The 22999-nt window shown below is 35.0% G+C and overlaps 2 protein-coding genes across 7 annotated transcripts in view; one reads left to right on the top strand and one right to left on the bottom strand.

Moving 5' to 3' along the window:
• Positions 1-19876, bottom strand: part of SKIC3 (SKI3 subunit of superkiller complex) — a 101014-nt gene extending 81138 nt beyond the window's left edge. Inside the window, exons 1-9 of one of the 6 annotated variants that reach the window (XM_079146005.1) lie at positions 19812-19826; positions 14828-14955; positions 14634-14705; positions 10095-10241; positions 8189-8278; positions 5033-5176; positions 3733-3824; positions 3242-3317; positions 2567-2707 (exon numbers count right to left, since the gene is read on the bottom strand). In XM_079146005.1, coding sequence (XP_079002131.1) covers positions 2567-2707; positions 3242-3317; positions 3733-3824; positions 5033-5176; positions 8189-8278 — 543 coding nt within the window. In that variant the 5' untranslated portion in view covers positions 10095-10241; positions 14634-14705; positions 14828-14955; positions 19812-19826. Of the gene's footprint in view, positions 1-2566; positions 2708-3241; positions 3318-3732; positions 3825-5032; positions 5177-8188; positions 8279-10094; positions 10242-14633; positions 14706-14827; positions 17279-19811 lie in introns of those variants that run through there. The other 5 variants (XM_079146004.1, XM_079146008.1, XM_079146006.1 and 2 more) reach the window with 5 other exon arrangements.
• Positions 19877-20013: 137 nt separating this feature from the next.
• The window catches only part of ARSK (arylsulfatase family member K), a 38114-nt gene continuing 35128 nt past the window's right edge, over positions 20014-22999 (top strand). Inside the window, 1 exon segment of the mRNA XM_079146018.1 lies at positions 20014-20287. Coding sequence (XP_079002144.1) covers positions 20162-20287 — 126 coding nt within the window. The 5' untranslated portion in view covers positions 20014-20161.

The raw sequence follows: 22999 nt of genomic DNA, 5'->3' as shown, positions 1-22999 counted from the left end.
TGACACATTTTTTGGAACATCTCCAGTAGTAACAAATCTGACCTTTAAAAAACAATTGTGAATGTATCTTGCTTAAATTTTTGTTTGTTAATTTATATCTATCCAATTATATAAAGCAAATTTGGAGGAAACAGCTGAAGTTGTGTAATATTTTCAGTGAATTACTTTTTATTCTTATGTTTTCTTACTTAATCATGATGTCTGTTATCCAGTCAAAACTTTTTTTCTAGATTGTCAAAATTGCTAAATGAATTTTTTTAAATCAAAAAAAATTTGTGTATGAAGTTTTGCTTCTGGCAAAAGAAAGAGATATGACTGAACTATAATAAAATAATTTCTCATACAGTACTAACTGACTTTGAAGAAAATTCCAAAAGAGGACTTCTAAATAAGTCTTTTTCAAGAACAACAATACTAAAATCCAAGGCAAGCACTTTAAAGCCCTTTATAATCATTTATTTGGTTATATAAGTTGTTCTACAGTTTTTAATAAATATGCATAACTTAATTTTTTACCAAACACTAATGAAGTTTAGAACCTCAAATTTTCCTTGCTAAGTATGATATAAAGGCTTCATGAGTAAGTAAAAATTTCACTGCTCTGAAAAAGTTAATGATCTTACCAAAAAATGAGCATTAACTAAAAGTCAAAAATCACAGATTTAAAAAAAAAAAATAGTAATGAAATTTTTCCCTAATGGAAAATGGTAACGTTTTTCCTGAACACTCAATTCAAGATGAAAACAACCCCTATCCAAACCTTTGATTCTATTTTTTACAGCTAGAAATTAATTCTCAAAATTATTAGGGATTAGGAAGGTACAGGGGAGGAGAAGTTGGAAGAACAATGATTGGATACGATCACTGCATGCTGTGCACATATATGAAAAGATCACACTGAACACAAGTCATGCGTGTTACTGTATAATAGAAGCTGGGAGATGTAGTCTGCTCCTAACATGCACAAAGCACTAAGTTTCTTCCCTAGTGCAAGGAAGAAAAGACAGGGAGGGAGGGAGGGAGGAAGGGAGAAAGAGAAGAAGGAAAGAAGAAAGGAAGGAGAGCCCCAGCTACTTAGAAGTGCTAACGCAGTAAGATCACTTGATCTCAGGAGTTCAGAGACAGTTTGGTCAACACAGCATAACCATTAATGATCTTTCATGGAAGAATACAGTACATACAAATCAAAAAGACATTTTATCTTGATATGTGCTCAATATCCTGGTACCCTATATTATTCTAAGAAAAATAATGAAGCTGTATTATAAAGGTGTGATTTAAGAGAAATTGGTAAGCTACCTAATTAGTCACTACTCAATTTCTTCTATACCTGTACCTATACACAGATTAGCCCCTATTATCACGTATGGTTTGGACCTTAAATGACCCCAAAGGTCATGCATTAAATGCTTATTTGCCAACCTGTGGCACTTTTGGAAGGTGGAGGAAAATTTAGGAGATGGGACCTAGAACTAGGAGACTAGGTAGGTCACTGGGTGTGCCCTTGAAGGCTATATCAGGACCCTGGTCCCTTCCTCTTCCTCTTTGCTTCCTGGTCACCATGGGATAAGCAGTTTTGCTCTACCATGTATTCCCCACCCCAATGTTATGTCTTGCCATAGGGCCAAAGCAATGCAGCCAGCTGACCATGAACTGAAATCTCTGAAACAGTAAACCAAAAAAAAAAAGGACTTTCCTCCTTTTAAACTGATTCTCCAGATATTTTGTCCCAGTGATGGAGAGTTGACTAACAAATCACACAAAATATACAGAAAGATCTTATTCTTACATTTTTATCCTCAGATCTTAGGATACTACCTAACATATAGTACTCAATCAATAAATATTTTCTGAAAAAAAGAACAAATTAATGAGTGAATAAATAAGCAAACACAAAGAAATGAATTTTCTGTTCCATACAGAGTATGTAACTATTAAGATTTTAAAAATCCATTCAAATAAAGGAGAACATTGAATAGCTATTTGTTATAGTAAGAAATTAGGTTGACTTTTAGACTCACAAACAAATTACGTATTGCAGATATATTTTCCAATTATGGTGCAAAAATCAAGGTTTTTACAGGAAAAAAATATTTTTCATTACTCGACAATCTGCTCCCTAAAAAGGAGTATTATTCAAGTATAAATTCTCTAACTAGTAATACAAATGCTCTAGTTGAGTTGTTAATCCTCAAAGTAATTCAGGAATCAGTTTATAAGTTCACACCCTCCAAGTACAATTTTTTAGAAATTAAAAAATCAATTTTTACAGTTTTTTTCCCTAAAGCAATTAAGTCATTGATTTATTGTGGATTCTTATGAATATAAGGGAAGAAAATTCTAATAACATTGAGTACCAATTCTACCTACTCCAGACTTCATGAGACTCCAGAACAATAATTCTAAATTTAACAGGAAAAGTCTCTATGAATGTAAAATTGTACACTTACAAAGTGCTTTGACATATAGTACTGTCATATATTATTTCATTATGTTTTCATTTTCTAAATTCAATTAAATAATCAATTTTCATGATAAAAACTGTGAGGAATAAATGAGTTAATACCAGTTGCTGAGTTTCATTATTCTGATCCTCCATACTCTCAGCCAGCAACTGAGTCAACTTCCTCCATAGCTGATGAAGCTCCTGGTTGTCTGCACCTTCTTCTTGTCGTGTCTTTATCAATCTGTGCCATGTTCGACCCACCTATTGAAAAGGAAATTTAAAATGACCGTTGTATTAAATACAAGAAAAAATATAAATGCCAATAGAAAATTAAAATCTGGAAATAAAGCAAAAATATTTCTTATCCACTAATACATAAAAATAGTGTAAGCCCAGAATTCCATCTATGATGAGTCCTACAAAACATAAGTTGATTGGGCAAATCCACAGAGTACTTCTATTAGAAGTGTGACTGAGATACCACAGCAGATACAGGAATGATGACCATAGTCCCCAACACCTCAAGATATGAGATACCACAATGGTCACCAAGTTCCATAGAAGACACTTTAAATTATTTAACTTATATCTCACCCTGTTTCAAGAAGATCTAGAATTTATGACACCTTAAATTTGAATTCTGTTTACAATTGCCAAAGCACTGTAATTTATTTCTTAAATTCTTCTGATATCATGCCACATATTAATTTTTAATTTTCATTTAGGCAAAATGATAACTTTCTCCTAATATTAGTTTTATTAAATGTCCAGGACACTAGAAAACCATTAACTAACCTCTAGGTGTTTCTTTTCTTGGTAATAGAGATCCACAAGTTTCTTACAGACATCACACCACTTCTGTTTGTCAACACTTAGATCAGAAACAACAGAAAAGAATTTTTTAATTTGATATGAAAATAATCAAAAATTAAAATTAAAGTATCTCAATAATATTATTGGTACTTTTTAAAATTAGAAAAATACTACAATAAACTTTTGTAAAAAGAGCCTTTTGTTAAAAAAAACTAAAAAATAAAAAATTTAAGAAACAACATTTTTCATTATATTGACTAAAAATAATATCAAAAATTCCAAAATTAGTCAGTCTTCTTACTAGGAATGTTTTGATCCTATTTCAATCATAATCAAGAGATTCTATGATAAACATTTGAAAGAAAAATGCTTCCTAATTCCCCATAAATTGACATACTTCCACTTCTATACAATTTTTAATCACTCTAATTCAAGTTTATAAAAATATTAGTCATCCCCTATACATTCCTCACCTTTCATAAAGATCCAGGAGTTTCTGGTAAACACCCGGCAAGTCATCCTTAGCATTTATGTGATTACACTTCTCATACAAGCTTGCTAACCCCTAAAAAAAGAAGTAGGAGTAATTATTCTTATCTAAACATCTGATGTCCCTACATTCATTTATTTTGCTAAATAATGTGATAATCTCTAAAGATTGTTTATAATAAAAGATTAATATAGTTTGTAGTTGAAATGATGTGTGAGATTTGCCTCCAAATAACTGGCAGGGAACAAGTGAAAGGACAGATGAAAAATAATGATGTGATTGGATTTTTGTTGAATCTGAATGATGGGCCTAAAAGGGTTCATTATTCCATCCTCTTCACTTTTCAAAATGCATTTGAAGTGTTTCACAATAAAAAAAACATTTTTCAACATAAAACCATGGCACTACTTTTTAAAAAATAATTCAGTATATATTAAAACAGCTTTATTGAGTTACCATTGATATAAAAATAATTTAAGATATACAGTCTGATGTTTTGATATATGTATACATTGTACAATAAGCACCACAATCGATCTAATTAATATATTCATTAACTATGCAGTTACCATTTTGTGTGTATATGTACAGGTGTGATGAGATTTAATTTTAGATGTGTTTTAAATGACACCACTTTTATGATACAAACAGAAAAAATCCAAGTACTTTGTGAAAAGTACCATTTTTGCTTTAGATGCAGCCATTTCTCTAAGTGTGTAACAAGTACCCTTACCCAAGTTCTCATTGCCAACCTGAGACACCAGAGCCTACTACTTGTTCATACTCACCAGAGCCTACTACTTCCTATTAATTAGTTTCAAAGATGTGACTGACAAATGAAACAAATTCATTAAATATGAAAAAGTTAGAGAATCCAGCTAAAAAACATTAAGATTAACAAGAATAAAGAATTTAACTTGAACTTAAGAGAGAACTAAAACTTTGATGTTTTTAAAAAACATCAGCATACATTTCTTTTTCCCCTGGTTGGTAAGCATAAAGAATAGTCCAGATATCTTTTATATTCATATAATCATGTTTCAACTTGGGTCCTTGCATTTGAAAATAGTCCATTAGGTAGAATGTTAATTAGTGATACATATAATTCTTTAGCAATGCTTTTTTTAAAAACTAATTTTAGGCTTAGAAGACCAAAAAAATTAAATTTTTTTCTTATATGGGGCAAATGGAGGTTTAAATGTTTAACACTGTTGCTTGTATTTTGAAAAATATAAAAACAAATCCTTTTTCATGTTATAGGGAAAAAAAATATGTCTACTTACCTGCCAAGCTAGTAACTGGTTTGGTTCTAGTTCAGCAGCTTTCTTATAGGCACCTTGAGCCTGATCAGGTTGTTCTAGCTCTGCAGCAGCAACACCAATAAAAACCCAGGCATTATAGTTATTTTTCTCTTGTTTTAACACTGTCTGATTAAAAACAAAATTAAGAGAAAGTCAAATTTTTGAAACTATGGAACAAACAACAACAAAGTAACAGTCTATTAAGAGTCAGGAAATCTGAATCTGTCACTAACAGTGTAGCCTTCAGAATGCTATTTAACCTCTCTAGTTTCAGTTTCCTCAGGGAACTGGTCTATATTAATGATTGTAAAAGGTTTGGAATATGAGGTATAGAAAGATAATTTGTGGGGGTCGGGAGGGGACCAGGGATTGAACTCAGAGGCACTTAATCACTGAGCCACATCCCCAGCCCTATTTTGTATTTTATTTTGAGACAGGGTCTCGATAAGTTGCTTAGGGCCCTGCTAAATTGCTGAGGCTGGCTTTGAATTCATGATCCTCCTGCCTCAGCTTCCCAAGCCACTGGGATTACAGGTGTGTGCTCACTGTGCCTGGCTGAGGTATATATTTTTAAAGTTGCCCAAGTGATCCTGATGCTTCCAAAAGTCCCCTCCGGCTCTTTGAGAACACTGGGTAAGGTAGAATAGCTTGAAGAAAGCAGGGAAAGAAAAACAAAACTAGTTCCTAAACTGAAATTAGCTTCTTAAGGTTTTAAGAAAATAAGAACTTTACCATGAGTTGAACCAACTTAGCTTTATGTATGTCCACCTATCACTTCTAGCAATCTATCATCAATGTGCTGCACAAGTTCCATTCTATCTAATAGTGCTGCCTCCTAAAAAAATATATAACAACGAGGTAACTATCAAAGTTCAGCTCTAAACACTCGGCCCTTGTTAATGTTTATGTTCCCAACACCAGATCCAAGGGCTGACACATAACTGCCAAATAAATGATAAATGGCATAGTCATCTAGCAATCAGCAATTACTGACTGGTAACCTGGTTTTCAAGACCTGAAACAGATTTTTAGGGAGATGATTACAACAACATAGTGAAAGCAGGTATAAGATTCTGACAGAACATAGAGAAAAAAGTACCTAATTTCATCTGTACAAACTGGAAAAGGCTTCCCTAAAGGGATTCTTATATATATTATAAAGCACCACAGGAGGACAAGATGATGATCAGACAAAACCACAGCAAATACACTAAGAAGCAACATTTCTTTATTCAAAAATTCATTTATTGTCAATCAACATTTGAGGTTACTATATAAGTAATCAGACATTTGTGGCTGATTTAGTCTCCCTTTGTGTTTTCTAGTTGAGTATCTTCAGTATAAATTATGAACTAGTTGGTAGAATTCATACCTGAATTCTGTATATAATAATAGAAACAGATTCATATATGCTTTATTAATTTGATAAGCTGACTGATTAAGGAAACAGTCCTCTCCCCTTCTTTGATTCAATCTACTCCCTAACTCGTTTAAACACACTGCCCACCTGCTTCTATATCAAGATTAGCACTATCATGGCCTCATTTCCCTGCTGACCTTGTAGTCACCACTGGAAACATGAACTTCACAAAGGCATTCTTTATTCCTTTGATTCTTATCCTCATATTGCTATATATTTCTCCTAATCTTGCCCAATTCCCTCTACCATTCTCCTAAATTCTTCAGTGTGTCCTTTGGAACTCCCAATCTGGATCAGCCATGTTTCCTCCATATTTTCAACCTTTCTTTTAACTGCAGTAAGTTCTGTCTGGACTGAAACTTGGCTATTCCCTTAAAAATCTCACATGCTGCAGCTACCTCCCTTACACGCTTCATACCACAGTGCCAGAATGAGAAAAGGGTTCTCCTTGCCTACACTGTCACCAACATTCCTTTTCTGTTTCTCCTTCCTTCAAAAACACCACTATTCTTGAGACTCAAGCCATCCAACTATACTACAAAAAATATTCTTATTGCAACCATCAACAAACTCCTAGGAACTACTCTTTCCTCCAAAATTTAAGCAAAAATTTTCTATCCATCTTCTCCTCAATTCCTATATTCACTCTAACATTCATGTTGATATCCCATTGAACAGTAGCCTCTCAGTTATTTAACCTCACCACTACCCAGCCATCCAAAACTTGGATTTCCTGCACACTACTATTCTGCTCTTCTCCTGTCTTTCCAGTTCAATTATTGTAATGGTCTCATGGTAACAATTCTTAAACCTCTGATAGCTCTAATTTTTTATGCTGCCCCCACCTTTTCTACTACTTATAACCACACTTTTATTTCTCATCCCTCCTTACCCAGCCTGGACTCCATGACCCATCAGTGTCATCACTCCCTTTCGAAGCCTCAATTCCTCTGACTCTACTTCCCCTCTTCTTTCTCACCATCCATAGCTGAACTCCATCCCTACCTCCAAAGGTGAGAAGTTCAATATGAAGGAAGAAAACCAGTTAAGTTCACTGACTTCACTTTAATAACATGTAACTTCAAATGAACTCTTATTAGTGCCTGGTAATCCTTCCAATTCTTACGAGTAGTTTGTTTTGTCACTGAATAACAACTGCTTCAAGCCTTCTATTGTCTCAAACACTCCTATAAAAGTCCCTCTCCCACTATTAGTTTATACTTCACCAAGAAAATAGAAGCCTGCAGAGGGGAAGGCTCTTATCTTCAAGATTCCTCCTCTCAAACTCTAGAACCCATTCTAACCTTCCCAAGGACTTCACTAAGCCACCACCCTCTATCATCTCCCTCACATTTAATTTCTCCCTTAAGCAGGGATTTTCCTATCAGCACACAAAAGAGCTTCAGAATCTTGATTCTCCTATCCATGAACCAAATATAATAAGAATAAAAACTTTAAGATATAATATAACCCATCAAGATATGTATGACACATTCAGATTTTGACAATGTGCCTTCAATAATTTACCAATAAAGAAAAAGGCAAAATGAAATGTGATTTAATTTATCCTACTAAGAAATTATTAATTCAACCTCTCCAGTTGTCCTACTAAATGGTCTTGTCACTTTTCCTGCATGTAGACAGTAAATGATTCACACCTTACAATACTCATAAATGAGTAACATACTTTTATTGTGGAAGAAATGAACATCAGGTACCTTGCAGTGTTTCAAAGCTTCTTTGTATTCTTTGTTTCTGATTGCATCTCTTGCACTTTTTAGAGCAGTCTTCACTTCTTTGCTGGACATCTGTTAAGGCAAAAGAACTAACTGAATCCACAATAAATCTACTTAAGTGTAAAGAATTCCAACAAACTTAACCATATGAAAAAGGCACCTGTGATTTCTTCCATCTGGAACATCCCTCTCCACTACCATATGCAGAGCTTATTACCTTACCTCTTCAAATTTTTACTCAGATGTCCCTTCCTCACTGAAACCCTCCCAGGATAAACTATTTAAAATTTTAAATCTTCCCTCTCCCTACTTCCAACCACTTAATATTCCCTTTAGCCCTCCTCTTATTTTTTCTTCAAAATAATACCTCTAATACACTATATATTTTACTTTTTTATCTTACTTAGTATCTGCACCCCAAATCCTGTCAGAATTTAAGTTCTATGTAGACAGGATTTTTGTCTAGTTTGGGGGGTTTTTGTTTTGTTTTTTACTGCCTCATTCCAGGACCTAGTCTCTGACAAATTACAGATGGCTGATAAATATGTGTTGAAATTAAGTTGTATTAATTTCCATGTATTTGATCTTGTAGGTCAGGACCCAAAGTACATACTAATCTCAACCCAATTTTATAAGCAAGACCCAACAGAATAAGCCCCAAACAAAGTAAAACACTAAGAAATAATTTCAGTAATTATGTGCTGGGGATATAGCTCCATTGGCAGAGTGCTTGCCTCGCAAGCACAAGCCCCTGGGTTCAATCCCCAGCACCGCAAAAAAAAGAAAAAAAAAAGTTTCATTAACTATGATGGGAAAATTTAAGGAAGTTTAAGAAAGCATTCTGTTTTAATATTAGTTTCTGTAAAATATAAATAAGGATATTAACTGTCTTCACAGTAAGGATTACTATTAAGATTACTTTCTCTAAAGAGAAATAAACATAATATTTACACATGAATGGCAGCACAATGAATATGCAAAAGGGTTATACAATAACTTCAGTCATAAAAAGATACTTTAATTGGTAGACAAAGTATTTCTTCATTTAATATTAAGAAATACAGTACTGGGCATGGAACCCAAGGGTGCTTTACCACTGAGTTACATTGCCAGTCCTTTTAGAATTTTATTTTGAGATCATGATCGTTAAGTTGCTAAGAGTCTTGCTAAGTGGCCGAGGCTTGCCTGGAACTTGGAATTCTTCTGTCTCAGCTTCCTAATAGCTAGGATTACAGGCTAACAACCATGCCTGGTAAATGAATTTCATTTTAAATAAATTAGCCTATTTTAAGTTTTACAACTTACTCTGGCTTACTAGTAGACAATCAAATCAATCACAATTCAATGTTGAAAACAGAAAAAACGTGTGTGTTCTGCCAACTTTTTTCATCTCTAATCTCATTAGGAAGGTAAAACACGGAATAAATATAAAGTAGTAATAGATTCCAGATGTTTAAATCAACAAAATGAATCAAAACAGATGAATTACTAACATGGTACACTAATAGTACTTTATATACAATGAGGGTGATATACAAGTACAAAATCAAAGAAATTTATAAAGTTGGAGGTCAAAAAATCTTTTGACTTTGAAGAATGTTAGCATTCAAAATAATATAATTAAGATGCCATAAAATAAACTTCTTTATAGCCAGAATCAGATCCCCCAAATAGGGAAAAAAAAAAATTAAATTTTTAAAAATATTTTTTAGTTTTAGGTGGACACAATCTTTATTTATTTTTATGTGGTGCTGAGCATTGAACCCAGTGCCCTGCATGTGCGAGGCAAGTGCTCTACCACTAAGCCACAGCACCAGCCCCCTAATATATAATTATAAGTTAAAGCAACGTACTTCGTATGTTCTTATTTTGGAAACTATTGCCTCACCTGAAATTCTCTTGGTATTCTCAAGTTTTTTATGGTGAAAACTTGAGAAGAATTCTTTTGTAGTTTACAAATCCTGATGAGTGGGTAACAAAGTTCAATGCTGATTTCACATATTTTCTCAAACCAGTTTCCTTTGGTAAAAAAAAACTACAGACTAAAAAAGAGAGAGAGAGAGTGGGAGAAAACATCATTGATGATAACCATCATTATCATCAATGATTATCATCATTGATGATAATCTAGACCAATGAAAAGAGACTTTCAAGTAAAAAAAAAAAAAAAATCAAAAGACACCTATGTTAAAAAAGAACAATAGCAGTCTCAAAATAAAACCAAACAGAAACAAACAGAAGACCACCACCTTTTCAGGATGAAGATCATCTCTTCTATCATCCAGTATTTAAGTGGGAACATATACATAAAACAGCAGAACCAACTGGCACTAAAACTACATACAGTCTCCAACTTATTCACTGCACATGATATAAAAGAAATAGAAAAGGTCCCTGCTCCAGAGAATACAGTCTACATCAAGAGAAAGACCTAAAACATATGAATCACTAGAGAACCAAATACTAAACTAAGGATAGTTAAGCAGAAGTACAGTAGGAATTCAGAGAAGAAAAGGTCTGTGATGTAATTAATGGCTACTAGAAGACAGGACTGAAGAATGGAAGAAAGAAAATTACTCCATATATGCATGTACACACATGTAATAACAATCCCATTACTATATACAACTGTAATGCACCAATAAAAAATTAAATTATATTTATTAATCACCTGAATGTCTTCTTCTTTTGTAAAGTGTCTGTCCAGGTCCTTGGCCCATTTATTGATTGGGTTCTTTGTATTTTTGGAGTAAAGTTTTTCCAGTTCTTTATAAATTTTGGAGATAAGTGTTCTACCTGAAGTGCCTGTGGAAAAGATTTTCTCCCACTCTGTGGGCTCTCTTTTCACATTATTGATTGTATCCTTTGCTGAGAAAAAGTTTTTTAGTTTGAATCCATCCCATTTATTGATTCTTGCTTTGATTTCTTGTGCTTTGGGAGTCTTGTTAAGGAAGTCTGATCCTAAGCCAACATGATGAAGATTCAGGCCTACTTTGTCTTCTATTTGGTGCAGGGTCCTTGGTCTAATTCCTAAGTCCTTGATCCATTTTGAGTTGATTTTTGTGCAGTGTGAGAGATAAGAGGTTTAATTTCATTTTACTACATATAGATTTCCAGTTTTCCCAGCACCATTTGTTAAACAGGCTATCTTTTCTTCATTGTATGTTTTTAGCTCCTTTGTCTAGTATGAGATAACTCTATTTATGTGGGTTCATCTCTGTGTCTTCTATTCTGTACCACTGGTCCCATCTTTTGACCCAGTTATCCCACTCATCGGTTTACACTCAAAGGACTTAAAATTAGCATACTGTAATAATGCAGCCACATCAATGTTTATAGCAGCTCAATTCATAATAGCTAGATTGTGGAACCAACCTAGATGCCCTTTGACAGATGAATGGATAAAGAAACTGTGGTATATATACACAATGGAATATTATTCAGCCATAAAGAAGAAGAATAATATGGCATTTGTAGATAAATGGATGGAACTGGAGAATATCATGCTGAGTGAAATAACACAATCCCAAAAAACCAAAGGCCGAATGTTTTCTCTGATGAGTGGATAATGATATAAAATGGGGGTGGGGGGGTGAAAGAAGAATGGAGGAACTCTGGATTTTGTAGAGGAAAATGAGGGGGGCATATGAAAAATGGTAGAATGAGACAGATATCATTACCCTATATACATGTATGATTAAATGAATGGTATGAATCTACATTGTGTACAACCATAGAAATGAAATGATATGTACTCCATTTGTGTACAATGAATCAAAATGCAGTCGGTAAAAAATAAAAAATAAATAATTTTAAAAATTAAATTAAAAAAAGATAGAAAGAAAATCACTTCAGTCAGAGAAAACTGTATTAGCAAAAGACAGAAATGACTGTGGCAAGCTTAAGAAACAATGAAAAAATCGGTCTGAATAGAAGAGAAGTGATCGACCAAAGAACAGAAGAAAACAAGGTTGGACAGGTAGAGTCTAAGATTATAACTCTTAAAAAGTCACATGACAAATCTGGACTTAAATACAGTAATAAATAGGGAATCGTTATAAACTTTATAAAAGTAGATTATTTCTGAAGACCACTAGAATCAAACTCCATTTTCTCTTGGTAACCCATTCCAGTCTTTCCATATTCATGTGTCTCCATATGTAATTATAATTCCTTATGCTGCAATCCTCTATTCTTCTCTTCCCATTCCTTCTGCATTTGAAGTGACATTTCTCATTCCTAGCTCTCTCTCTTCATTTAACATGTGTGTGTGTGTGTGTGTTTAAATTTCAGGAAATTAATTTGTAAAAAGACAAAATTTTGGGCCATCAATAGCCCTAAAAACTACTTCTGTTCTTTTTGAGGGAAAAGGAAGCAGCTCATTCACTAACTTTTCAAACAAACCTTTACTGAGGACTAACCATCCAGTAGGTACTATTCAAATCCATTTCCTTGTATGAAGTAAAAATCTACTACCCCAAATAATTCCATGTAACCCTCTTACTCCTATATTTGAGATATTTCTCTAAACATTTCTGACCCTTTAAAGGAAGATCTAGCGCTCTTTCTTGTGCCTCTAATATTCTTCCACAATGCCTCTATTAATACTTTTCCTTAATACCTTTCCTTCCACCATTTCTACTCACTGCCAATTATTTTTTAAAAATAAAGGTATTCAAAAAATATTTAAATTGCAAACATAAAATGTTCACTTTTGCATATTTTCAATGAGAATTTTTCTACTACCAACCTAAAACATTTTTATCCAACATAAATCAAGATTAAAAAGTAGCAACTATATTAAGAAGAGTTAGAAAGCGACAGTCATGCCAAAAAGGCAATGATATCATCAAAACTATCAATCACAGATAAATTGATATGTCCTGTTGTCCCCAGCTGAGGCTACAGAACTTTATATTCTGTTGTGCTCATACAAAGATTCCACAAAAAATATTAGAAATGATAATGACAATGGATATTACAGAACAGAAACACATAAAAAACATTTCTTACCATCAACACTTTTTTTTATAGGTTCTTTTTGGTTATCCATAACAGTAAGATTCATTTTGACATAATTATAAAATCATGGAATATAATTTCTTCTAATTCAGTCCCCGGTACTTTCCCTTTCTCTCCTCTCTTCTACCCTCCACCTCTCCTCCCTTCCCTCTACTCTACCCATCTTCGTTACTTAGTTTTTGTTTTTTTTTTTAATTAGTGTATTGTGGATGTACATGATGGTGAGATTCATTGTAGTTTATTCATACATGTACATAGGAAAATTAGGTCAGATTCCTTCCACTGTCTTTTTCTATCCCCTCCTTCCTCCCTTCCCTTCATTCACTTTTGTCTACTCCACTGATCTTTCTTCTTTTTTTATCCCCGCCCCCATTATGGGTTAGCTTCTTAATAGCAGAGAAAACATTTAACTTTTAATTTGGGGGGACTAGCGTATTTCACTTAGCATGATAGTCTCCATTTCCATTCATCTACTGGCAAATGCCATAAAGTCCTTCTTCTTTATGGCTGAGTAATATTCTGTTGTGTATATATACACCACGTTTTCTTTATCCATTCATTGTTGAAGGGCACCTCAGTTTCCTCCATAGCTTGGCTATTGTGAATTGTACTGCTATAAACACTGATGTGGCTGTGTCACTGTAGTATGCTGATTATAAATCTTTTGGATATATATCAAGGAGAGGAATAGCTGGTGGTGTATATGGTGGTTCCACTCCTGCATTTTTGAGGGATCTCCATACTGATTTCCAGAATGGTTGCAACAATTTGCAGTCCCACCAACAACGTATGAATAGACCTTTTCCCCCACATTCTTGCCAACATTTTTTGTTACTTGTATTCTTGATAATTGTCATTCTGACTGAAGTGCAAAGAAATCTCAAAGTAGTTTTAATTTGCATCTATCTAATTGCTAGAGATGTTGAACATTTTTTCATATATTTGTTGACTATTCATATTTCTTCTTTTGAAAAGTGTCCGTTTTGTTCCTTTGCCCATTTATTGATTGGGTTTTGTTTTTGGTATTGTTTTTTGAGTTCTTTGTATATCCTGGATGTTAATGCCCTATTTGAGGAGCAGGTAGCAAAGATTTTCTCCTATTCTATTGGCTCTCTGTTCATGTTCTTAATTGTTTCCTTTGCTGTGAAGAAGCTTTTTAATTTGATGCCACTCCACTTATTGATTTTGATTTTACTTCTTGTGTTTTAGGAGTCTTGTTAAGGAAGTCAGTTCCTGAGCCAACATAATACCCCGAAATCTAGTAACAAAAGTTTAAGGGTATCTTGTGATGACCTGTATTATGATATACAAAATCTATGCATTTAACCTTCTTCAAAAAGGAACCAGTAATAACAATCATTAAGTAAAAATACACTCCAAGTGCTTATTAATAAGCATTTTAGACACTTACCTTTTACCTATTATCCGCACCACTATCTTCTTCAGTTGGGAGACAGTTCTTTACCTGTTTTTTCATCTAAATTAAATAAAAACAAATAAGAGTCATGTAAAAGGGATAACATCCACAACCCAAAATAAGAATTTTTTAAACATCAGATTCACAATTAATAATTTGAAACATTAGAAGTAATCATGTACAATTTTGAGTCTTTCTTCTTTCCCAATGAAACACTAATCATAATCTTCAAATGTTTGAGTTGGTATAAACTGCATTTCTACAGTCTCAGGTGATGAAAACAAAACTTCTATAGGAGATCAGAAAGATTCTGAAAAAAAAATTCAGAAACTCAATAAACACCAATGTCAAAATAAAGACTTAGGCCGAAAAAGAATATCAACTATTTCTATGCTATTTTGTTTTGAATCTAGGAAAATAAAAGACACTTATTTACTATAAATTTACACCATGCTAAAGTGAATCTTGTTCTAAGCCATCTAAAGGGTTATAAGTATGTAAAAAGCTGGCCACATCATGCAACTGTACTAGTCTAAAAACTAAAGAAAACAGGAAAAAATTATCTCATGTGAACATGTCATCAGAAATATTTAAATAGCCATCAAAATATTACTACAATTACACAACTACAAATTCCAAAGGTATTTTGATGACATTCCTGAATGGCTTATATTAAACAAAATTAATCTAGAATGCTTCATGGAGAGAATGAAGGTGGTTTTGAAAATCTGAATGAAGTGGAAAATAAACATGTTACTTTAGAATTAGGAAGTGCAAAATATTAGAGAGACAGATATGGATGAACAAGGACCAGAAAGTAAGTTTACAAGACCAAAACATGTATCAATAATCTACTTAAATAAAATGGTCAGTTCAACAGTAAAAGGTCTAACTGCTAAGAAAACAAAGGATGATATTCCAAACAACGTTTAGGAAAGTAAAATAAAAGTTAAAAAAAAAAAAAAGACAAAAGTAAAATCCTGGCTCTATATCACTGATTCCTTTAGTCTCCATCCAGTGAGACCTGATTGCAGTCCCCACCCAACTTGATTTTAATGTGTTACTCAGTCACTTCAACTCAGTTCTTATGAAGTACCACAGATTCTGTCAATCCTTCCACTCCATCATATTCACCCACCACTACTTAACCTGGTGAGCTTAGGAAATCAAATGAAACTAGATTCAAATCCCTTAGACCTTGTTCAACCTTACCATTTCCTCACTGGTAAAAGCGAGGATAACAGTTACCTGATATGCACTTACCTGATGGACTGCCTGCACACAAGTATATTAATTCTGTTCACCTGATCTGCTATCCTCTCAATAAACTGCACTACTTTTCTGCCATTCCTAAAATGACTAGTGTGATAACAAAGTATTTATAATAAAATTTTCTCTATACGTTCAAAATACCCAACCCTCTCTCTGCCACCTTCTTCTACCTTGTTCAAGAAGTAATTTTCTTATTTATCTTACTCAAAAGACAGCTATCATCAAACATGGGTATCCTCTTCAAATTAAGTTACTACACAAATACTAGAGCAAAGCCTGCCACCAGGATCACTCCCTCCTCTGAACTACACATTAGCTAGGCTGGAATTTAAGATATTTAAAAATATTCTACATGAATAGGGACTATGTTCCAATTCAATAAATCCCTAAATGCAGGTCATACATCTTTGGAGTCCTTAATACCTACTGAGCAATATAATACATACACAACAAATGGTTGATGATCTAGTGCAAAAGCCTACCACCAAATGACATGGTAATGTTTCAATATTACCTCACGTTATTTTTTTTTTGTCATCCCCCAGAGTTTTCTACCTGTACATCTTTGCTCCTCCCATTCAGTCTGTCCACTGTGTTTGTATTTTCATGCTACACAGAATAAAGCTTAAGTAAAGAGTCAAGCACATAGCCTTCCCAGACCAATCACACACTAGTTTGAACTTGTAATATTTATTACCTATAACAGCATTTCCAAAAATGTATTCTAAGGAACATTAGCATGCTTAAAAGTGTCAATAAATGGCCTAGGAAGTTTGCAATTAAAATACATAATATATCTGACTCTATCAAAGTCACAATGTATATTAGCACTTTTAAAGTCTCTGAGAAGTTCTAAATACCCAAAGATAGTTTAATCAAAAAATTCTGAAACATCTGTGATCATGGAATATTCTTTCAGTGAAAATGTTAGCATTCTCCAACATAACATTTGGAATATTATGGTTTTTATTTTTTATTTGGCAATTAATCTGATACCTTTATATTATTATTAAATTTATGTGTGTATGTATGTGTCTTCCAAAACAAACCAGAAGTTCCTTGAGAACTGCTACAGTCAGCACACACAATACTATTGAGGATTTGGACATTAAAAGAACTATAGAGAAACAAAAGTTAGAACAAGACTCTTTAACAGAAGACTTTTCTGAACAGGAGAGTAATTTACTAAAGGAAGCAATCCCTAATCTAGAAACCTTTACTTGATGACTTAAAAATACATATAATAGAGACTATTATGGGCTGAAATATACCCCCCCAATATTCATATCTTGAAGCACTAACACCAGTACTTCAGAATGTGAAAGTACTTGGGAGATTACAAAGGTATTGAAGGCTAAATGACCCATTCGGGTGAACCATAATCCAGCCTGTCATTTTTAGAAAAAATCTGAACACACCAGTGATACAAATGCATAGAAGAAAAGACCATATGAAGACAGAGAAAAGGTGGCCATCTGCAAACTAAGGAAAGCAACCTCAGAAAAAACCAAACCTGACAACTCCTTGATCTTTGACTTCTAAACTTCACAATTATGAGAAAATAAATTTCTGTTGTTTAAGTCAAGTAGTCTATAATATTTTTAAAATATTTTTTCGTTGTCAATGGACCTTCATTTTATTTTTATGTGGAGCTCAGGATCAAACCCAGAGCCTCACACATCCAGGCAAGCACTCTGCCACCAAGCCACACAACCCCAGCCCTAATCTATAATATTTTATTATGACAGCTCTTGCAGACTAAACAGAGACCCTATACTCACTGCAACATAAATACAAGTATTTGTGCACACACAAAGTATATTTTCTGATAGGGTAAGTTAGTGATGAGCAAAAATGTTGCATGCTCAGAAGCAGAGTCATCAAAACAAGGACGAAACCTAAAATCATGTAACTAGCTGAAGAAACTGGGGGAAAGACTAAGAAGAGAAAATTAATGGAATGGGGGCAAGGATAGTTCAAAGGGAGAGATTACCCATGTAAAAGTGAAGAGTAATGAATAAGTGGTTAAAAGTAGAGGAAGACTGACTTTAGCTCAAAATAATAACAAAATATTTTAGTTGCAGATGGATACAATACCTATATTTTATTCATGTTTTTTAATGTGGTGCTGAAGATAGAACCCAGTGCCTCACAGGTGCTAAGCAGGTGCTCTACCACTTAGCTACAACACCAGCCCCTCAAAATAATAACTTTTAATACACCTACACAAATGTGGAACGGGCTGCTCAAAGGAAGTATGTTTCCTATCACTGGAGATGAAAAAGCACAGGCTTGTCAATCCAGTTGGCAGGAATATTGTAGGACAAACTGAATGTCAGAAAGGACTAGAAATCTCTTGAAATTTTTTTCCAGCACTTTGTCTCTAGAGCCCTGAAATATCTATCTTGCTTGAACCCACTGCAGCATCTGTTCTCACTCACATTGCCAAGGGAAGAGGAAGAATAAGATGTGTTCTTGTAATCCTGTCATCAGGATAAAGGCCTGAAGAAACAATGTCATAGAGAGTAAATACAGCTCACAGAACCAGTACTATGCCATAAAAAAAAAATTAAAATTTTTATGAATCTTAAATTTCAGTTATTGTTTCTATGTTTATGTTCTACATTCCAAATAAACTCAAAACAATTTTTGAAACATATTCTGTTCATGGGAGAGTCTATCTGTATTAACTTCCATAACGTACTATTATATTAGGTATGCTCGGTTTGCTTCCCTAAAGTGTAAGTTCCTTGTGGAAAAGGCTAATGTTTGTATTTCTGCATGGTCCCACGTATGGTTAGCATGATGCTTAACAATTCTTTTTCACTAACACAAAATAAATTCAGTAGGTTATTATGAAAATTTGTAATTAATGGTGACAGTTAGTGGGTTAAGGCACAATTTCCAGTCCTGCTCAGACTGGCTCCCAGTGTAATCTAAATCCATTCTTTTAACCTCTCTGCATCTGCTTTCCTATCAGCAAAAAAGGTCAAAGTAAGAATTATGGAAAATATTCCATGTAAAAGTACCTGGCAGAGTAGATATTCAGTAAATGCTTAATATAATACTCAGCACATAATGTTATGTGAGTTATTAAATTTTAAGGTCTGCCTCTTGTTATAAATATTCTATGCAATAAAATGAAAACAAACCAAAAGAAAAAAAAAAAAAAAAAAGAACCTTGCAGGATTTTAGTACTCGGTTTTAAAAAAAAAATAAGCTATACAATTCCTTTTCCGCCAAAATATCAAACACGATTGGTGTGATGTGCAATTATATATCTGAAAATGTGATAATGAAATGAAGAATCTGGCTTTGAATCGGAAATCTGCTTCTTTCAGAATTCTCCAAAGGAGTTAAAACAATTATAAGGGAACCGCTGATTATTCTGCAGCAAAACAACAGTATTCGGAACCTACGTCAATCAACTGAACACGTCACAGAGACCAACATTTGTTCCTTTGAGCTTCTGGTTGTTTTTCTCCTTTGCACTCTGAAGGCAAGGGACAAGCTAAGCTTTGAACCCGCCTAGAATGTGAAACTTCTTACTAGGCCCCGCTTTTCACCCACGATAAATCCTTACTGCATTGGCAAAGAGAGGCGATCAGATGAGGTAGTCTAGAAATTTCCTTGAGGAAGGCATTCAGGTGCCCAAACGTATCTGCAGCGTACCTGAACCGGTCCAGCCAAAGCCCCCATAAGGAACCGCCCCACCAACTTCAGTGACAGACGCGCTGCCACCTCATCAACGCCCCGTTCACGCTCTCGCGGAACACTGAGCCACGCATGTTCGGCACAAATCGAACAGCCGCGGTCCCTGATCATTTCCCAAAGTACCATTTCAACTGCCTTTAGGCTCTAACTTATGCAAAAACCACCGCGAACCAAACCCACCTGGGACAGATTCGGTTCTTACACAAACGCCAAGTCTGAAGTGAGAGCGCATGCGCTTTTCCCAGGCATCGCTCACGTGACTGGGAGTGGCTGTGGTTAGTATGCTCGGTGTTTGATTAAAAGGACTGAACGTGGGTTAAGGAAGGGTGGGGGAATTCCTTCTTTGCGCATGTGCTCGCTCTGAGCCTGATGGAACTTGTAGTCAAGCGGGTGAAGTTTTACTTTACTGTATAGTATGTGGAAACCAAACTGCAAGTTCTGGGAGTTGTTGGACGTCTCCACCCTCTCACACCTGGAGGGAATTCCAGAAGAGGCGGGCCCAGTGGCGGACTCTTGGAACCGCTGTCCCCATGCTGCTGCTGTGGGTGTCTGTGCTCGCAGCCTCAGCGCTGGCAGCGCCGGCCCCCGAGGCAGATAGGCCGAGACGGCGAGCAACCCAGGCGCCTAACGTGGTGCTAGTTGTGAGTGATTCCTTCGTAAGTACCGTGAGGTCCGCGTGACGCGCCGTTCCAGATCTGCGACCTGCTCCAGGCTTTGGGGAGCAGTTTTAGACGCTTTCGAGTATGCTTTATCCCAATGCAAAGTTAAGTACATTTTACGTGAGGCCACGTATGTACGCACCGACATATGCATGTATTTAAAAAACACTTTAGTAAATGAAACGCACTCTAATAGCATCATTACAATTAAAAAAAATTAATGCTGACCTCTACCCATCAAATTATTTTACCACTACTAATGAATTTTTCGTCCATACCGTTTGACTCAGTTGGGGGAAATAACATTCTGCAAATCCATAAAAGTATTAGCTTTCCTCTTCGCAAGAATTAATGTTTGGACGAGAAGTGAAGAAAGTTAGCTTTACTACTCAGGTATCTATGATGCTGTTAACTCTGACTTAAATGTGTTGATGTAAGTTGATCCATTCCTTTATATTCCAGAGAAATTGTGTTTCTGTAAACTTATTTTTGGTACCAAGGATTGAACCTGGGAGTGCTTAACCACTGAGCCACATCCCTACCCCTTTTTTACATTTCATTTAGAAATGGGGTCTGTGTTGCTTAGGGCCTCACGAAGTTGCTGAGGCTGGCTTTGAACTCAGAATCCTTCTGCCTCAGCCTCTCAAGCTGCTGGGATTACAGGCATGGGCCACTGCACCCAGCTGTAAACTTAAATTTGAATTGAAACTATCATTGTGAGCTCACAAAAATTTTGTCTTCTTTCTAAAATATATGTACTTTCTAGATCTGTACACTGGAAAGGTTTAGAAGTAATAAAAACCCTGTTATGGTTTGGATGTGAAGTTTCACCCAATGATTCCTTTGTTGAAGGCAAGGTTCACAATTCAGAAATGTTCAGAGGTAGGGCTTTTAGGAAATGACTGGATCCTCAGGGCTGTAACCTCATCAGTGAATTAATCCATTTGTTGGGAGGCAGTGGAAACCGAAGGGAGTTGAAGGGAATGATCCCTTGGGGACATGCCTCTAGGGACTCTGTGTTGTTCACAGTTCCCTCCCCACTATTCCTGCTCTGAGCCTGAGCAGCTTTCCTCTGCCACACTCTTCCTGATGATGTTCTGCCTCACCTTAGGGACCAAAGCAGTAAAGCCAGACCACCATGAAGTTATACATCTAAAACCTTGAACCTAGTTCTTGTCAGATACTTGGTTACATCAACAAAAATCTGATAACATAGTTTCAATGAGTAAACATTCAAAAAATCCACTAAAACTTGGGAAGAACAGCATGAGTCCATGGCAGTGAACCGTGGCTTGGCAGAGGCTTTGCTCCAGGCAAATGTGACCAAGAAGACAGGGCTCCCTTTCCTCTCAACTCTCCATCACAGGTTACAGTATCTCACCAGAAGAGACAGCTGTCAGCATTTCTCATCTCCTCCAAATCCAATGTGAAGAGGTTCAGTTCCAGCTGACATGTTGAGGGTTCCCTTCCTCTAGTCCACATTATTACAGGACAGAGACTCTATGCCAGGTATAAGAGGCAGAGAATACTAAATCCCCAAACACCCTTGCTGCAGCACACTAGTGTTGCAAAGCATCCATATGGGAGAAATCAACCAAAAAGACCAGACAAGCTCCAGCAAGCAAGCAGAATAAAGAAAATAATAAGGATTAGAGCAGAAATTAAGGAAATAGTGGAAAAACAACAGAGAAAAATCAGTGAAACCAAAAATTAATTTTTTGAAAAGATCAAGAAAATTGACAAAGCTTTGGCTACATGGCCGGGGGGGGGGGGGGGGGGGGGGGGGGACGACAAAAGACCTAAATTACAAAAATCAGGAAGGAAAAAAGTGACATTGATCTACGGAAATAAAAGAATTATAAGGAAATACTTATATTTACTTATATTCCCTTATATAATATATAACAAAATATGTCAACAAATCAGAAAACTTAGATGATGTGGACAGCGAGTTATAAACACACAAACTAACACAGAATAGACCCATGACAAAAAAGATTGAATTGGCTATTTTAAAACTCACACATGCACAAAAACCCAAGCCCAGGTAGCTTCACTGGTAAATTCTAAATATTTAAAGAGTATTTAAAGAAGAATTAATACTAATTCTTCTTAAACTCTTGTAAAACACAGAAAGAGGGGGTAATACTTAAGAAATTGTTCTTAACAAATCAGTATGTGCCTGATTTCCAAGCCACACAAATACATCACAAGAAAACTATGGACAGGGCGGAGGATATAGCTCAGTTGGTAGAGAGTTTGCCTCTCAAGCATAAGGCCCTGGGTTCAATCCCTAGAACCAAAAAAAAAAAAAAAAAAAAAAAAATAGAAGCAAAGATCCTTTTAAAATATTAGTAAATCAAATTCATCTGAATATGAAAAGGATTAACACCATAACCAAGTAAAATTTCCCCAAATGTCTGGTTGACTTAATATCTGAAAATCAGGTGATGTAATACACCATGTCAACTGAGTAAAGGACAAAACCCGTGTGAGCATCTCAACAAATTCAGAAAAAGCATTTGACAAAATTCAGTAGCCCTTCATGCTAAAAGCATTCAACCAACTAGAAATAAGAGGGAACTCTTCTAATATGGTAAAGCACATCTTCAAAAAAAAAGGCAGAGCTAACATTGTACTTCGTAGTAAGTATTTTCTGCCTAAAATCAGGAAGAAGACAAACATTGTGTTTTCACCTGTTCTAGTCAG

The sequence above is a fragment of the Sciurus vulgaris genome, assembly GCF_902686455.1.
Source record: "Sciurus vulgaris genome assembly, chromosome: 6".
Lineage (NCBI taxonomy): Eukaryota > Metazoa > Chordata > Mammalia > Rodentia > Sciuridae > Sciurus > Sciurus vulgaris.
The sequence above is the reverse complement of the archived record's forward strand: the minus strand, read 5'-3'. Positions and strand labels throughout refer to the sequence as shown.